This window comes from Cadophora gregata (assembly GCF_030347475.1).
Source record: "Cadophora gregata isolate MNR1 chromosome Unknown scaffold_9, whole genome shotgun sequence".
Taxonomy (NCBI): domain Eukaryota; kingdom Fungi; phylum Ascomycota; class Leotiomycetes; order Helotiales; family Ploettnerulaceae; genus Cadophora; species Cadophora gregata.
The window spans coordinates 117,953-132,479 of record NW_026695932.1 but is presented as its reverse complement, the minus strand read 5'-3'; the positions used below and the strand labels follow the sequence as shown (position 1 = coordinate 132,479).

Here is a 14,527-nt window from a genome sequence, read left to right as displayed (position 1 = left end):
CTATTGTCCATCGAGCCCTTCGTATTTTGGACAAATCGCTCAACCACATCACCGCCAATACCGACTTATCACTTCCGTCGATAAACCCCATCAAGGCAGCATTCGTACCACGCAACTACCCACAGCCCACATCGACCAAAATAATGGCGACCGATACCCCTCACAAGCAGGAATTCCGCATTCGAGATCTCTCCACTCGAAGCGTGCTCCTCTTCCCCTCCCGCGCCCAGGTCATCCGAGACATCAAGAACATCACCCTCCAACCAGGCGCCAACCAAATCGTGATCGACGGCCTCGCCCCACTCGTCGACGAGCACTCCATCAAAGTTGAAGGCACAGGCTCAGCAACCATCACAGACGTCACTGTTGATTTACTACCTAATCGTGAAGTCTACGAGGATGTGTACCCTTCCGACTCTGAAGACGAGGATGATTCCGAGTCAGAGGATTCAGATGCCGAGGTTGATGAGATGAAGCGTATTAATGATCGAATCAAGAAGTTGAATGTGCGGCTTCTGGATGAGCAGGAGAAAATCAACTCTGCTGCGAATCGGCTGAAGATCTGTGATAATTTCGGTAAGAGTGTTGAGACTGAACGACCTCCGCCTGCGGACCTCGATAAGTTGATTGCGGCGTACGATACTGAGAGGAAGAAGATCTATCGCGATCACGAAGCTGCCACTTGTGCTGTAGAGGATGTTCGAGAAGAGATTCGGAAGACGGAAAAAGAGAAGATGAAATTGGCGAAGGCGCTGGTGAAGGCTAATGAGAAGGCGGAGAAGGAGAAGTCGAAAGAGAGGGAGAAGAAATTGAGGAAGAAGGCTGAGACTGCGAAGGAGAAGCAGAGAATCAGAGCGGAGAGAGAATCGTTCTGGCCGAAAAAAGTTTACTGCATTACTATCAACTTGGAGCCATCCAGCTTGACGCCTGGCTCATCTAGGAGAAGCTCGATTGATGGAGATACCGTTGTCAATCTCGCCACTTCGGACTTCCATGAGCCATCCAATGCCCCGCTAAAGACTGGTGAGATCTCTTTGTCTCTGTCGTACATCACTCACGGTGCCTATTGGGCTCCACGATACGACCTCAGTCTCAACACCGTCAAATGTACTGGGGTCCTGGAATACGGCGCAGAATTGAAGAACACCACATCCGAAACTTGGCGCGATGCAAAAGTCATCCTCTCAACCTCCCAAACGACATTCAGTGGTCTGAGCGAGACCATCCCAATACTTCTACCCTGGCACGTCCGCTTGGAGAAAGGTGCTCGCAACGCAGACAGTTCTCTCTTCAGTCAACACGAGCTCCAAGCCAAACAGAAGGAATGGAGCCAAACAAAAGGCGACAGCAACCAGAAACCTCGATGGGAACTCTTCGGACGGGACGACTCATCGAGAAATGCGATCCTTGCCCAGCAAAATCAACAGGTTGCTGCGAAGAAATCCGCACGCCTCAACCAAGCCCAGAACATGCTCAGCCGAACAAGCCACGCTATGCCTCAGATGTTTGGTTCCGCACAAGCAGCAGTTCCACCTCCCCCTGGCGGCGCCTTGTTCAGTGCAGTTTCTCGTGCTCGAGGCCATGATATTCAATCCGAAGCATATGATTCACGTGGTGGCAGCCGCTTCCTGCGCGAAGAGAAAGAGGAAGAAGACGACTCCGACGGCGACATGGGCTACGCTCTCTTCGACGAGGCAACTCCCGCCCCCAAATCTCTAACCTTCGAAGAAGGAGCTTGGGAAGAAACCGGCATGACAACCACCTACGACGTCCCCGGCACCAAGACCCTCTCTCCCAACAACTCGACCATCAAGCACAAGATCGCCAAAATCGATTTCAAGAACATCATCTTCTCGCACATCGTCGTCGGCAAGCTCAGACAAGTCGCTTTCCTCAAAGCTCGCTTGAGAAATACATCCAAAATCACCCTTTTGAAAGGTCCACTGGGCTTAACACTCGACGGATCTTTCCTCGGCCAAGCATCCTTCCCGCGCTGCTCGGCCGGGGAATCTTTCTCGCTCCCTCTCGGCGTAGACCCAGCTATCAACATTGCATACCCCAAACCAACCGTCCGCCGCAGCCAGACGGGGATCTTCTCCAAGGAGGATAGCAACGTGTTTACCCGCACGGTTGTCATCACGAACACGAAACATAACGCCCCGGTTGAATTGACTGTTCTTGATCAAGTGCCTGTCTCAGAGGACGAGCGCCTGAAGATCGAGATTGCGAGTCCGAGAGGACTGAAGATTGGTGGCGAGCCGGTGAGGGCGGGACAGAGTGCGTTTGCGGGTCCTGTGACTGCTGTGGCGAGCTCATCGGGTAGTGTCAGAGGTGCTGGCACGGCGAAGGATGTTAGGGCTAGTGTGTATGGAACTGATGGGAATGGGAAGGAGGCTGCGCAGAATGGGGGGAAGTGGGGGAGTGCGGTGGCGACGACGAAGAAGGGTGGGGAGGTGGTTTGGAATGTTAAATTGAATCCGGGGCAGGGCGTTAGGTTGGTTTTGGAGTATGAGGCTACGTTTCCTGGTGGGGAGAGAGTTGTTGGTGTGCCGGTGTCGAGGAATCAGAATGGGTTGTTTGATTAGGTGGTTGCTAGCGTGCACGATCAGATTGCTGAGACGTCTGAATAGGATGAGTTTATGATTGGGATTCGTGGATGTTTGTGGTAATCTGGATGGAAACATAATTAGCTTACATCAATGGATATCATTCTCCCAGGCCCCCTTTTCTTCATGTTCTTTCTCATCTAAAGCTCTACACGCTCGAAGCAAGTGCTAGATACCGAGTGGGTGATACAAATATATGTATACCTACCTACCTCTATATCAAAATCAACATGAACCCCTCTACCAAATTTGCTGAGCTAAGGCGACTATTCGCAAAGAACCCCAGCCTGTACACCAACGCTCAGGTCCACCCCGAACTGCTTCACATTCCTCTAAAGCACGAACGACATTCATATCTCTTTCATCTGTCCCCAATTTCTTACCTCTCTCTCTACCTAGGTACCTTACACTGTTCTCATCCCACGGCCTTGCTAGGCTAGGCTACGCGAACATTAAGCCGCCGCCCAACGAGGAGGAGCTATCTAGGTAGCGACTTCCACCCACCCCGCCAAGGCTGGGCTGCCTTCCTTCCCACTGTACAACCGGGTTCGGTCTTTATTTTCACTACTTCGAAAGTACATACCTAGGCACCAACACGAAATCCAACTTCTCTCTTTGTTCGAATACACTGAACCAGCCTACAACTTTCGTGTCGGTCTTCCTCGAACTTTTGAGATACAGAAGGGGGAAGTTGAAGCGTTGGGGGGATCGTTTACTTTTGCGTTCGTTCGGAGGGTTATGAAGGAGGGTTTGTTGAATTTGAGGTCACCTTTCGCTTTGACAACGCGCGTCTATTGTGGCTTATGCGAGATTCTCCTTTCAATTGCGGAGTCGGCGGTGTTTTCAAAGGCTGTTTTGAAGGCCGTTTCAAAGGCCGGGATTCGAGGTTTGGTGTTTACCTTCACCTTCTTCTGCACCGTGTTCTCTCCCAGAGAGAAGACAGAAGCTACTGGTGTCTGTCTGTCTGTCCTCACAAGGTTAGCTTCGAATTCATTTTCGGCTAAACGATAAGGTGCACTTCGAAGTTATGAAGCAACTCCTAGACGCCTCTTCTTCAGCAAGTCGATCTGGGCCCCCTTCGTGAACAACCAGGCAAGTTTAGACAGTTCTTCACCAGCTTATATCCAGCTGACATCTCAAGACAGAACCAATCCTCGAAAACTGCCCGCAGTCTCTCGAAATGGCCAAATACTACTGCTGGGACTGTGACGGTCGATTCACCAGTACTGAAGCTCTTCAATCTCACTGCAGCGCAAAGAAACACATCCAAGCCATTGAATGTCCCCATTGCGACCTGCTTGTTGAAACTGCCAAAGAACTCTCCCAACATACAAAGGCCAAGCACATGAACAAATGCAACGTCTGCCGTACCGACTTCAACTCCATTGACGCCTTGGTAGCACACAATCGAGCTAAGCACGACATTTACTGCTCTGTCTGCAAGCTCGGTTTCCAGAACCCGAAACACTTCGAGGACCACAACAAAGCCAGACACCAGAAGGCTTGTGAGTTCTGCTTGGCATTCTGCTCGTCAGACAAAGAACTTCAAGCTCATGTGGCTGAGAAGCATACCTTTCCTTGCAAGGAGTGCAAGAATAGGATCTTCAAGTCCAAGGACGCTCTAAATTCTCACCAAAATTCGGATGCCCACCCCTTGAAGTGCACATTCTGCCATGCTCGCTTCAAGACTGATGACGGCCGTACCGAGCACTACTCGACTGCGCACTTTCGTTGCGATAAATGTCCTTTGATCTTTGGAACATGGGCACTTCGAGGCGAGCACATTCTTGATAAACACACCTTCGGTTGCCCATGGTGCGAAAAGAAGTTCGACAGCGAAAAAGGCCTCAAGACACACAAGACTGAATCCCATCGACATTCTTGCAAGACCTGCCAGAAGGTTCTGCCAAGCAAAGAAGATCTTCAAAACCACCTCGTCAAGAGACATTCATTCGAGTGTTCTGAATGCAACCTCAAGTTCAAGTCTACCGACGAGCTATCAAGCCATAACTTTGCTAGCCATGTTAACCGCTGTGAGGTTTGCTCCGTCCCTTTGGCTATCAATGATAAGAAGTCCAAGAGACACGAATTCGGCTGCGTCAAATGCAACAAGTGTTTCCCTTCCATTGAGGCCAGGGATAAACACAAGAGCAAGGAACATGCTTTCACTTGTGTGAAGTGTGGTCAGGACTTCAAGACTATCGTCAAGCTTGATGAACACAAGACCGTTGCTCATGGTTTCAAATGCACCAAGTGCGCCGAACTATTTAGATCGGAGTCAGCACTCGCAGAACATCACAAAAATGTTCACCAATTCTCATGCCGAAAGTGTGAAGAGAAGTTTGACGCGATAAATGAGCTCCTTCGACATGTAGAGCTGAATCACTTTCACCAATGCGATTCTTGCAAGGCAACATCTGGGGACACTGAAAACTTGGAAGCCCACAAGACGGCTCACCACAATGCCCTGAAATGCGGTGTCTGTCCCGATATACTCTTCCTCACACAGGATGCTCTCGAAGCCCACGCCACCGCAGTTCACGAGAAGCAGCAGACACATACTTGCCATCACTGCAAGGACATTATTTTTCTCTCTGTAACTGCCCTCAATCAGCATACTACTTCCTTCCACGATAGACGCTTCAAGTGCTGTCTCTGCGATGACTTGCCATTTCTGACACAAGACACTTTCGATGAACACTTGAAGACAACACATGAGAAGAAGCCCGTTTTAACATGCGAATCCTGTATCGATACCGTCTTCCTCAGCGAAGGAGCCAAAGCCCTCCACTCCGTTGTAATCCACGGCGACACCTCAACCGTAGCATGCGCACTCTGTAGCGAGCTAGCCTATCCTCCCGCCTCGTCATCCTCTTCCAACGATCTGCTCACGATTCACGAGGAAGCAGAGACAAATTCAGATCCAGAAGCAGATTTCGAACCCAAGCAAGAAACCTGGGAATGCCATTACTGCCCCAACAACCCCAATCACCCGTATCTCACGCAACTCAGTCTGCTCGAACATGTCATCACCAACCATCTAGAAAAGCTACACCAATGGTGCGAGCAATGTCCTGAGACGTACTTCACCACCATCCCAGCCTACGAATACCACCTCCGTACCTATCACCCCTGGCCAAAGGAAGACGAAGACATCACGGTTAACGACACCCTCCCAGCCAAGGCTACATTCACCTGCCCACACTGCCCCAACCACCAATGCACCACACCAGGAGATCTCACTACCCATCTATCAGACTCCCACGGCTATAAATGCCCCTTCTGCTTCACCAAATTCGAAAATAACTATCAACTGGTTCAGCATATCGACGCTATGCATTTGCTGAAATGCTCCTTCCATGAGTGTCTAGGAACGGGATTCAAGGGTGAGGATGCGCTGAAGAGACATCTTGCGAGGTTCCATACGAGATTTGAGACTGTTGTTGTGGGTGAGAATGGTGGTGCAGGTGGTGGTGGTTCGACTTCGAGTGAGGATGTGGGTGCGAGTCCGTCGGTTAGTGATGAGGTTGATGTTGGCGAGGAGGGGGATTTGGTGCTGGGTTGAGAGATGAGCGGGTCGGAATTACGGGTGCTTGAGTTGTTGCTCTCTGTTCGTTTTGATTTGCGTGCTCTCGGCTCGCTCTGGAGTTTGTTGTTGTTAGAGTAGATACCCGAGATTTGCTGGAGTTGAGGGGGATTTGACCGTTTGAATGTGCTGGGGAGGTCATGGGACTTTGAGATTGAAATGTGGAAAGGATGTGAGAATTGCTGATCCATTCAATGTTTGTATGTAGAGTGATGACTATCAAAATCGCTATTTGAATGTGGCAAATGAATTTCGTGACATCAAAAGCTCCATTTTTATGGATAACATTAGGAGCATCAATGACGGGTGAAAGCTGGATCGTACATCCCAAAGAAGGTCAATGTTACAGCCTCGGGGTTAAAACTTCCTACAAATCGATTATACATCCTCCCACTATTCTCCATCTCGTAGTACGAAACTACACATATCATGAGACTGTATCTTGTACCAACTTGTCCGTCCAATCAAGCCAGATGGACATCTAATTTGCAAGATAGTACAAGCTGGTCCTGATTATGTCCACCTACTTACTATATCGCATCTCATGAAGATCCTCTGAAATTTTCCATTGCTATACGTTTCCTTTGTTGCTCTCAACTCGAGTCTTGTTATGCTATCTCCATGTCGGATGCCCACGCCCACGCTTCCACGCCGCCTGTCGCCTTCACTTCACACCGGCCGTTATCAAAACTCCATCCCAAAAATTTGAAGCTTCAGACTCCAGAATTTAGACTCCACACTTTGATGCAAACTTCCCAACTCCAAACCCCCAACTCCAAGCCTCGAAACCGGCGCTGAACCTCCATCTCACGTAATCAGAATCTTAAGTCCCTCATCCAAATCCTTCCTTGCTTCCTTTCCTGCCATTCTTCCCACTTCCCACCATTTTCATCTCACCATCCTCACCATCCTATCTCATCTCATCTCCATTCCACCCCTAAAAAACCCTCCACTTCTCAACCCCCCAGATCAATCAAGACTCTCACCCCCCACAAGTTAATCTGCAGTAATCACTTCAAACCTGTCTCCTCCACTCCGTACAACCCGCACACTTCTCATGCTGGCATTTATGACAGGTCGGGGAGTCGGGTGGGTTTATGGTTCCGCACTACACTTACACTTGTTAACAACCAGTCCACCAATCGAGTTACTAAATACAGCAAAAAATAATCTAGAGGAACGACCAAAACACACAATAATTCCGCAGAAAATGAGCTGACGGGAACTGAATTGAACTGAACAACACAGCATTGAATCGAATGATATGGGAATCAAGTCCTCGAATCAACCCCCCTCCCCCCTTTCTCATTCCAGTCCTCCTTCCTCTTCTGCTTGGGACTGCAAGCCTCTGAAGGTTCAAGGAAGTAAGTGTGGAAAGGAAACTACAATAAAAGCTAGAGATAGGGAAAGCTGAAGCCAAGATCATCGCGCGGGGGTAGGAGCAGAGTTTGAGATGATGTTGTAGAAAGTGTAAGATAGGACGATATAGATATACGCACGGATAATTGCCGACCAGGCGTATACGAACAGCAGCAGATCCAGAATTCATTCGGCACCACCACCACTTGTATCCTATTCCCCATCTGTGACTCGCATTCACGTTCGGGTTCGGGTTCGGGCCCGAGAATATTCACCACCGTCGCCGATGTGTAGATCACCAGCTCCATTTGGGGCGATTCTCTGAACTGTGTGCTTGTGTGTGTGCTTGTCTGGAGCGCTGGGAGATGGTGATGATAGTCATCGGGATCCATTCTTTTCTTTTCTTTTCTTTTTCTTGAAGGATATATATGGCTTCGATGTAGGTTTATGTGAGGGAGAGGGAGAGGAAGCGTGGAGGATTGGGATATAGGTAGGGTAGGTGAGGTGGATCGTATAGGTGGTTGATGAGGGAAGATAGTGGGAAGGGATGGAAATCAAGATCGAAAAGCAGAGAAGAAGAAGGAGAAGGAGGAGAGGAAGGAGAAGACAGAAAGGCAAAGAGGGAGGGAAAAGCGCAAAGTACTATGAGTTCCAATGGAGGGGAAATGATAGACATGACATACACATAGTACAGAAGTCAAGAAGAGATGTCACGCGTACTTGCCTCACAAACGTGGAAGGAGGTGATAGGCGCGAGACATCACGATAGATAGAAGCGCTGCTTGGCTGTGAAGCCATTGCATTTCTCCCGTGATTGAGTACCACCCCGATTCTTCCTCTGGGCAGTCCAAACCCTCCCTGGTTTCTATCCCATATGCTGGGTGGCTACATGTCATGGTGGCGTCCAATTATATCACCGCGACGACAGACCCCCGATCAGGAAATTGGCTCTCCTCAATCCAATTCTCCCAGAACTTCAAGCCTTCAATGCCTTCTTCCCTACAAAGTGCCCCTTTCTCTTCAGCCATCTCGAGTTCTTCCTCTGCAACACCAATACTCCATCCAAACCGCTCAGCAGCATCTTGGGCCGTCACTCCACGGCCAAAAATTTGCCAGTCCCAGGGTAGGTCTTTGTCTGGTGGGAAGACGTGGAGATCGTTCAGCCAAGCTAGAAGAGTTCTGATAGTCTTCTCGTCTGTTCGGTCGCTGGATTGAACGACCAAGACACCACTCTTGAATTGTCGTAGGCGGACTGGAAGGCGGAGTTTCTCCCAGAGACGAGCAGCTTTCTCGAAGTCTAAGGGGCTGACGAGTTCGACGCCGCCGCGGGCACGATTGAACACTGCCCAGAGGTCTACCAGACTGATGATTCCGCCTGCTTTGCGGAGAACGCCTCGGGCGTCATCGGTGAGGAACTCGGCAAGGTTGCGGGATAGCTCAGAGATGTAGAGCGATTCGGAATTGCTGCCTCCTCCGAGCATGTCCTTTGTAGTGACCAACCCCAGAGCATTAGCAACAGCATTTGTTTCAGCACCACCTCCATTGGATGAGAATGATTCTGCCAAGGCAACAATCTCTTTTGCTGAGGCCATCAAGGCTTCCAAGTCCTCAAAAGCATTCCCAATGACAAGCTCGTTATTCTTTCGCATATCGAGACGTCGTTGTTCCAGTCCAGCAATCCCAACAGTCTTCACTCGCTCCCCTGTTGGGGTTGATGTTCCGGATCTGGAGATCGTTTGCTCCGCAGCAGTTGGGACAGGAGGCGCACCTTGTAGAAGCCATTTCCTCTGTTGCATTGAACCTTTCAAGCGTTCGTAGAAGATCGGCCCGCCACCAGCTCGGAAAGACAGTTTGATATTCTCTCCATTTTCAGCTGTTGGGAGATGGAGAGATTGTAGGATCGGACCAGGAGATTCCGATCGTACTGGAGGCTTGTCAAGACCTGATGGGATATCTTGTGAAATCAATGGAGCACCGCAGAGCTCACAGGACAGCAGCGAGGGATGGTTGAGAAATGTGCATCTGGGACACTGAAATGAGGCTCCTACTGCAGCTTGAGAGGCTGCAAGCTGCCCGGAAGCTGTTGGGCCGTCTGGCCATGTGTCTGATTGCGGTCGAGGCGCATCTGTCCTACCACGAAGAGGTATTGGAGCCCTGACAGGCATAGGAGGAGCAGCAGGCCTGTTTGTTGCATTCGATATGGCCGCCTTCATCACCAACGCAAACGTTGGTTTTATTCCACACGCCAAACATGGTGCTAATGGTGTACGTTCGTTCGCAGTATGTGGGTCGAAGTTCGAAGGGACTGGATTCGAGAAGGAGCATATGGTGCATATCCAAGTCGCCGTACTCGCAGGAGATGGTTCGGGAGTAGGCAGATGGAATGGACTGTCGGTACGAGATGGCGACGAAGTTGCGCTTCTAGAAGGGCCACTGAGGCTTGATACTGCTCGGTTTTGTATGGAGGATCGTTTGACAGGTTTGGGAACAAGGGTAATCTTTGGAGACGACTTCAAGAAGCCACCCTACATTGCATCTTAGCAAACGGAAGACCTTGGAAGATGTTTGATAGTAAATCCATACATAGAATTCATATCGTTCCACATATTTCAGATCAATAGCTGTAGAGTTCTTTCGAGGATCTCCATTGTCCACGTAACAAATGCGATGCGAGGTCAGATACACTTGTCCGTTCTGATGATCCGGGATCTTGAACTTCCTGCAAGTATCCACGTCAGCTTTATTGTCTATGAGACTCCATGCAGCATCCCGTCTGCATTTGCGCTGCATCCGCATCTGGGACAAAGTCTACGTACCCCTCATAGAGCCCAACATTGTCTTGGACAAAGAGCAAGACCTCATCTGGCAGATACGACGGTCGCAACGCAGTAGTGAGGTCTATGTGTTTAAGAAACATCCGGCCCAGCCAGTCTTGTGGCTGTTTGAAGTGGTCGCGTGAGGATATGAATCGTAGACATTGGCATGGAAGGGGACCAAGAGGGGCAGAATTGATGCCTGCTGGTGCTTGGATATCGTGGTACAAGTACAGCTCGTGCTTATCGATAAACAGCTGGTGATAGAAGATACGCCTATGGTCGCTCCAGGCGGCAGAGTTCCGCACGCTAATACCCGAGGCGATGCTCGCATTCAAGAGTGTCTTTCTTCCTTTCACAAGATACCTCTTCCTACCTACACTTCAACGAGCCTCTCCAATTCATCGCATCTCATCATCCTTCCATACATATACACAAGTTTCAGTAATTGAAAAACAACTATTCTCACCCCAAGTTACTTAAATTGCCTCACTAACAAAGCTACATTCCACTCCATCCCGTGTCCATTTTGGAGGTTCACCATAATGTATTTACCTTATGTGTTTATCCTGCCATAGTCTACCCGGAAGGTAAGTGATATCCTGCTATATGAAGCATTTCAATATTATATATGAAAGATAGAAGAGTCTCAACCTTCTCGAGTAAGTGCTCTTCCGGATTTTGGCAGCCATCCTCTTTCCAGCTAGTGTAGTTTTGTTTTTATGGCGCAATTGGCCATGTTGATTAATTATCTCGGGCCGGCGCGGGGAACGTTTATCTTCACATCTACCCCGGACTCATACCTTATTGTCCAAGATAAGGCTCAACTCACACTTCCCCACATCATACTCATGTTCCACAAATTCTCAATGATTCTGTAAAGACATTTCCCCAATAAATATCCCCAATCTCACAATGCCATCACCCTCCCTCACTGCTAGCCTCCTTCCCACTCTCCTCGCCGCCCTTCAAGCCTCCCTCTCTGTCCTCCTCGTCCTCCTCTTCGGCTCTCTCTCTGCACATCTTTCTCTGCTGTCCTCCCAAACAGGAAAAGCTCTCTCCAAGCTCTGCGTCAAGATATTCCTGCCCGCACTCCTGCTCACCAAGATCGGGTCTGAGTTGCATTCCGGGTCAGCGCACCGCTATGTATTGATTCTGATCTGGGCGTTTGTGTGTCATTTTTTGAGCTTCTTGATCGGGGTAGCAGCGCATTGGGGTGGGGGAATGCAGGATTGGGTGACGGCTGCAGTGATGTTTAACAATACGACGAGTTATCCGTTGTTGTTGATTCAGAGTTTGGATGAGACGGGGATATTGGAGGGGTTGTTGGGGAAGGGGGAGAGGACTAGGGAGGTGAGTTTGGTGCTGCGCTTCTTTCTAGTTCTTGTCGCTCTCTTTCTTCTTTTACCTTTGATTCTGATGTCGAAGAACTGGAATACGCAGAATGTGGTCCCCGAAGAAGTTTTTATTTTTAAAGTCTCATCCTGAGAATCTTAAAGGCAGTGAAACTAAACTCCTAGACAGGCAATCGAGCGGGCGAAGAGCTATTTTCTTGTCTTTGCTACGGTGAGCAGCTGCTTGACATTCGCCGTAGGACCGAGATTGATCGATTCCGAACACGCCCCTGAAGAGGAAGACGACGACAGGAAGGACCCTGAGGATGATGATGATGAAGATGACTCTCCCATTGGGCAAAATACCCTCCAGGCTCAAGACCGTGAACGGAGTCACTCTCCCACCGAACGCTCTGGTCTCCTGCTCCCACCGCAATCTCAAAATCATCAGTCCCGCCGCCCATCGTCTACACCAAACTCCTTCTTCCCATCTCTCAACCGCCCCTCCACACCAGAACCTGCATCCGAACCCATCTCATCCGCCTCAGTCCGCCGCCCGTCCTTAATCCCCAAACACCACTGGCTAACCCTCACGCCTCGTATCCAATGGTGGCTCCTCTTCCTCTGGGATTTCATCAACACGCCCCTCATCGGCGCCCTACTCGGCGCATTCATCGGGCTCATACCATCTCTCCACCGCGCGTTCTTCGCAGACACGAAAGACGGAGGAATTTTCACCGCGTGGTTGACTGCTAGTTTGAAAAGTATTGGTGGGCTGTTTGTGCCGTTGCCGGTGGTTGTTGCTGGGGGGAGTTTGTATGGGTGTTTGATTGAGATGGTGAGGGTGAGGAGGATGAAGAAGGGAGGGGACGGTGCTGAAGATAGAGAGGGAGAGGGAGAGAATGGTGTGAGGGGAGGGGGAAGGAGAGAAGGACAGAGCACAGAGGTATTAACTACGATTTTTGTTCTGGTTGTGAGGTTTGTGCTGTGGCCGGTAGTGAGTATTGCTACAATTTACTGGATGGCGAAGAAGTCGGATTGGTTGGGAGATGATCCGATGTTGTGGTTTGCGATGATGCTTATGCCGACTGGGCCGCCTGCTATGAAGGTATTTCTTTCCCCTTCCTCTACATTTCTCCTCAGTAGGATGAGCAGATGTTGCATGTTCCTGAGGGGATTTGAGATCATCTCTGCTGTACTGATACCTGCTGATACACTCTACCAGTTGATCACAATGGTACAAGTCAGCTATGCCAATGAAGAAGAGGAACACAAAATTGCGAAGTTGTTGACTGTGAGTTGCCCACCTAAGTTATTCCCTCTCACTATCATCTTTTTATTGTACTTGTACGTCGGAAATCTGTTTTGACAGAACGGAAATAGATATCGTACGCTATCTCGCCTATCTTAGCGTTCACTGTCGTGGGCGCTTTCACAGCTAGTCGGGCTGCTATGGAGAGTTAGTGTTAGTGAGGTGTTTTTGGGTTAGAGGGCGCGAGTAGGTGTAGAAGTAGATGGCAGAGGTGGTTGGCTAGCTGACTGAGAGGTGAAATACTTGAATAGAAGTAGAAAAGAAGCAAGCTTTAGTAAAGAAAGATCAGAAGTCCATCCGATTTCCTAGCAGTCCAGCTGCAATCCTTAAACTCAGACTTTGCTAGAAATTCAATAGAATCCTCAAATTCTGTCGCGGCAAGTTTCCTATCCTCCAAGGCTACTTTCAAAATGAATATTGCTTCGAAGATAGTCGTGTCTCCGCTTGACTTTGACACCATAATTTGAGAGAAGAGCAGGGCTTAGAATGGACTTCCATCGTTCTGACTCGAGGTGTCGAAGTTCGGAGTTTCTCAGGCAATCATATATTTTTGTGCGTATTACATATTGTCAGCGTGTCCGAGGGAGCACGTAGACATGGTAGGTGGACTGTACGAACTCTAATCAAAACAAGTCTACCTTTAGCGAGCTATGTTGTCAGCACTATGCGACATCAGCAGGGTGGATATCTTATCTTCATCTCCATCCCACTTTCAAACAAAAAGTATCAAAACCTCCCCAGGGAAAGGAACACCGGCTCATTCTCATCATCAAAATAAAAATCTGCTTAGAACAAATCATAAAAATAGCCTCCTTAGAACAACACACAAAATACATCACATCAGCAAAAAAATGGCCGAGTCCCCAGAATACAAAATCTCACCCGTCACCCCCTCCGACCTCCCCTCAATCGGCACCCTCCACGCCCGCGCCTTCCACCCCAAAAGCACCTGGCACCTCAAAGTCTTTCCCCCATCCCTCTCCCCCTGGTGGTCCACCAAATACTCCCTCGACATCGCCTCCCCTAACATGCACATCCTCAAAATTTCCCCATCCCCACCACCTGCAGACTCCCCTCACACCGTAACAGGCCTCCTCTTCCTCCGCAAATACAGCGGCCTCGACAACAACACCAACACCAACACCTGGCTCTCCTTCCCCCCACCCCCAGAAATAGTCGATCCCCAGACCTACAAAGCTCTAATCGACGCTATGGTTGAGTACCGCGAGAAATACATGTATGGCAGAGAGCATTTCTGTATTGAGCATTTTGGGGTTGATGCTGAGTTCCAGGAGAAGGGGTTGGGGAGTGCGTTGCTTGGGAGGGCGTGTGGGATTGCGGATGCGGATGGGGAGGGACTGGATGTTTTTGTGCAGGCGAATGAGTTTGCGGAGGGGTTTTATAGGAGGTTTGGGTTTGAGAGTGTGGGGAGGAGGGGGATGCCGGGGGGGTTGGTGGAGTGTTTTCTTGTGAGGAGGGAGGGTGGTGGGAGGGGGGTGTGATAGGGAAAGGGAAAG

At 49.6% G+C, this 14,527-nt stretch overlaps 6 protein-coding genes across 6 annotated transcripts; 4 read left to right on the top strand and 2 right to left on the bottom strand.

The window, feature by feature from the left end:
• Window positions 1–143: 143 nt before the first annotated feature.
• ONS95_014372 (uncharacterized protein) lies at window positions 144–2,585 on the top strand (the record flags this gene model as incomplete). Its single annotated transcript, XM_058508020.1, has 1 exon — window positions 144–2,585. The coding sequence occupies one exon, from the start codon at window positions 144–146 to the stop codon at window positions 2,583–2,585; it is 2,442 nt and encodes an 813-aa protein (XP_058355700.1).
• A 1,201-nt stretch (window positions 2,586–3,786) lies between these two features.
• ONS95_014371 (uncharacterized protein) lies at window positions 3,787–6,171 on the top strand (the record flags this gene model as incomplete). Its single annotated transcript, XM_058508019.1, has 1 exon — window positions 3,787–6,171. The coding sequence occupies one exon, from the start codon at window positions 3,787–3,789 to the stop codon at window positions 6,169–6,171; it is 2,385 nt and encodes a 794-aa protein (XP_058355699.1).
• Window positions 6,172–6,582: 411 nt separating this feature from the next.
• Window positions 6,583–10,588, bottom strand: ONS95_015072 (uncharacterized protein). The gene is made up of 4 exons (XM_058508758.1): window positions 10,368–10,588; window positions 10,135–10,270; window positions 7,692–10,076; window positions 6,583–7,300 (listed from the first exon to the last, which is right to left on the bottom strand). Exons 1-3 carry the CDS (start codon window positions 10,466–10,468, stop codon window positions 8,460–8,462), a joined length of 1,854 nt encoding a protein of 617 aa, XP_058355697.1. The 5' UTR covers window positions 10,469–10,588; the 3' UTR covers window positions 6,583–7,300; window positions 7,692–8,459.
• ONS95_015073 (uncharacterized protein) lies at window positions 7,550–8,409 on the bottom strand. Its single transcript, XM_058508759.1, has one exon. It carries the CDS (start codon window positions 7,941–7,943, stop codon window positions 7,587–7,589), a length of 357 nt encoding a protein of 118 aa, XP_058355698.1. The 5' UTR covers window positions 7,944–8,409; the 3' UTR covers window positions 7,550–7,586.
• Window positions 10,589–10,749: 161 nt separating the features above from the next.
• ONS95_014370 (uncharacterized protein) lies at window positions 10,750–13,370 on the top strand. Its single transcript, XM_058508018.1, has 4 exons — window positions 10,750–11,717; window positions 11,889–12,806; window positions 12,924–12,992; window positions 13,082–13,370. The coding sequence occupies exons 1-4, from the start codon at window positions 11,280–11,282 to the stop codon at window positions 13,160–13,162; spliced, it is 1,506 nt and encodes a 501-aa protein (XP_058355696.1). The 5' UTR covers window positions 10,750–11,279; the 3' UTR covers window positions 13,163–13,370.
• Window positions 13,371–13,717: 347 nt separating this feature from the next.
• Window positions 13,718–14,512, top strand: ONS95_014369 (uncharacterized protein; the record flags this gene model as incomplete). Its single annotated transcript, XM_058508017.1, has 1 exon — window positions 13,718–14,512. The coding sequence occupies exon 1, from the start codon at window positions 13,862–13,864 to the stop codon at window positions 14,510–14,512; it is 651 nt and encodes a 216-aa protein (XP_058355695.1). The 5' UTR covers window positions 13,718–13,861.
• Between the last annotated feature and the right edge of the window lie 15 nt (window positions 14,513–14,527).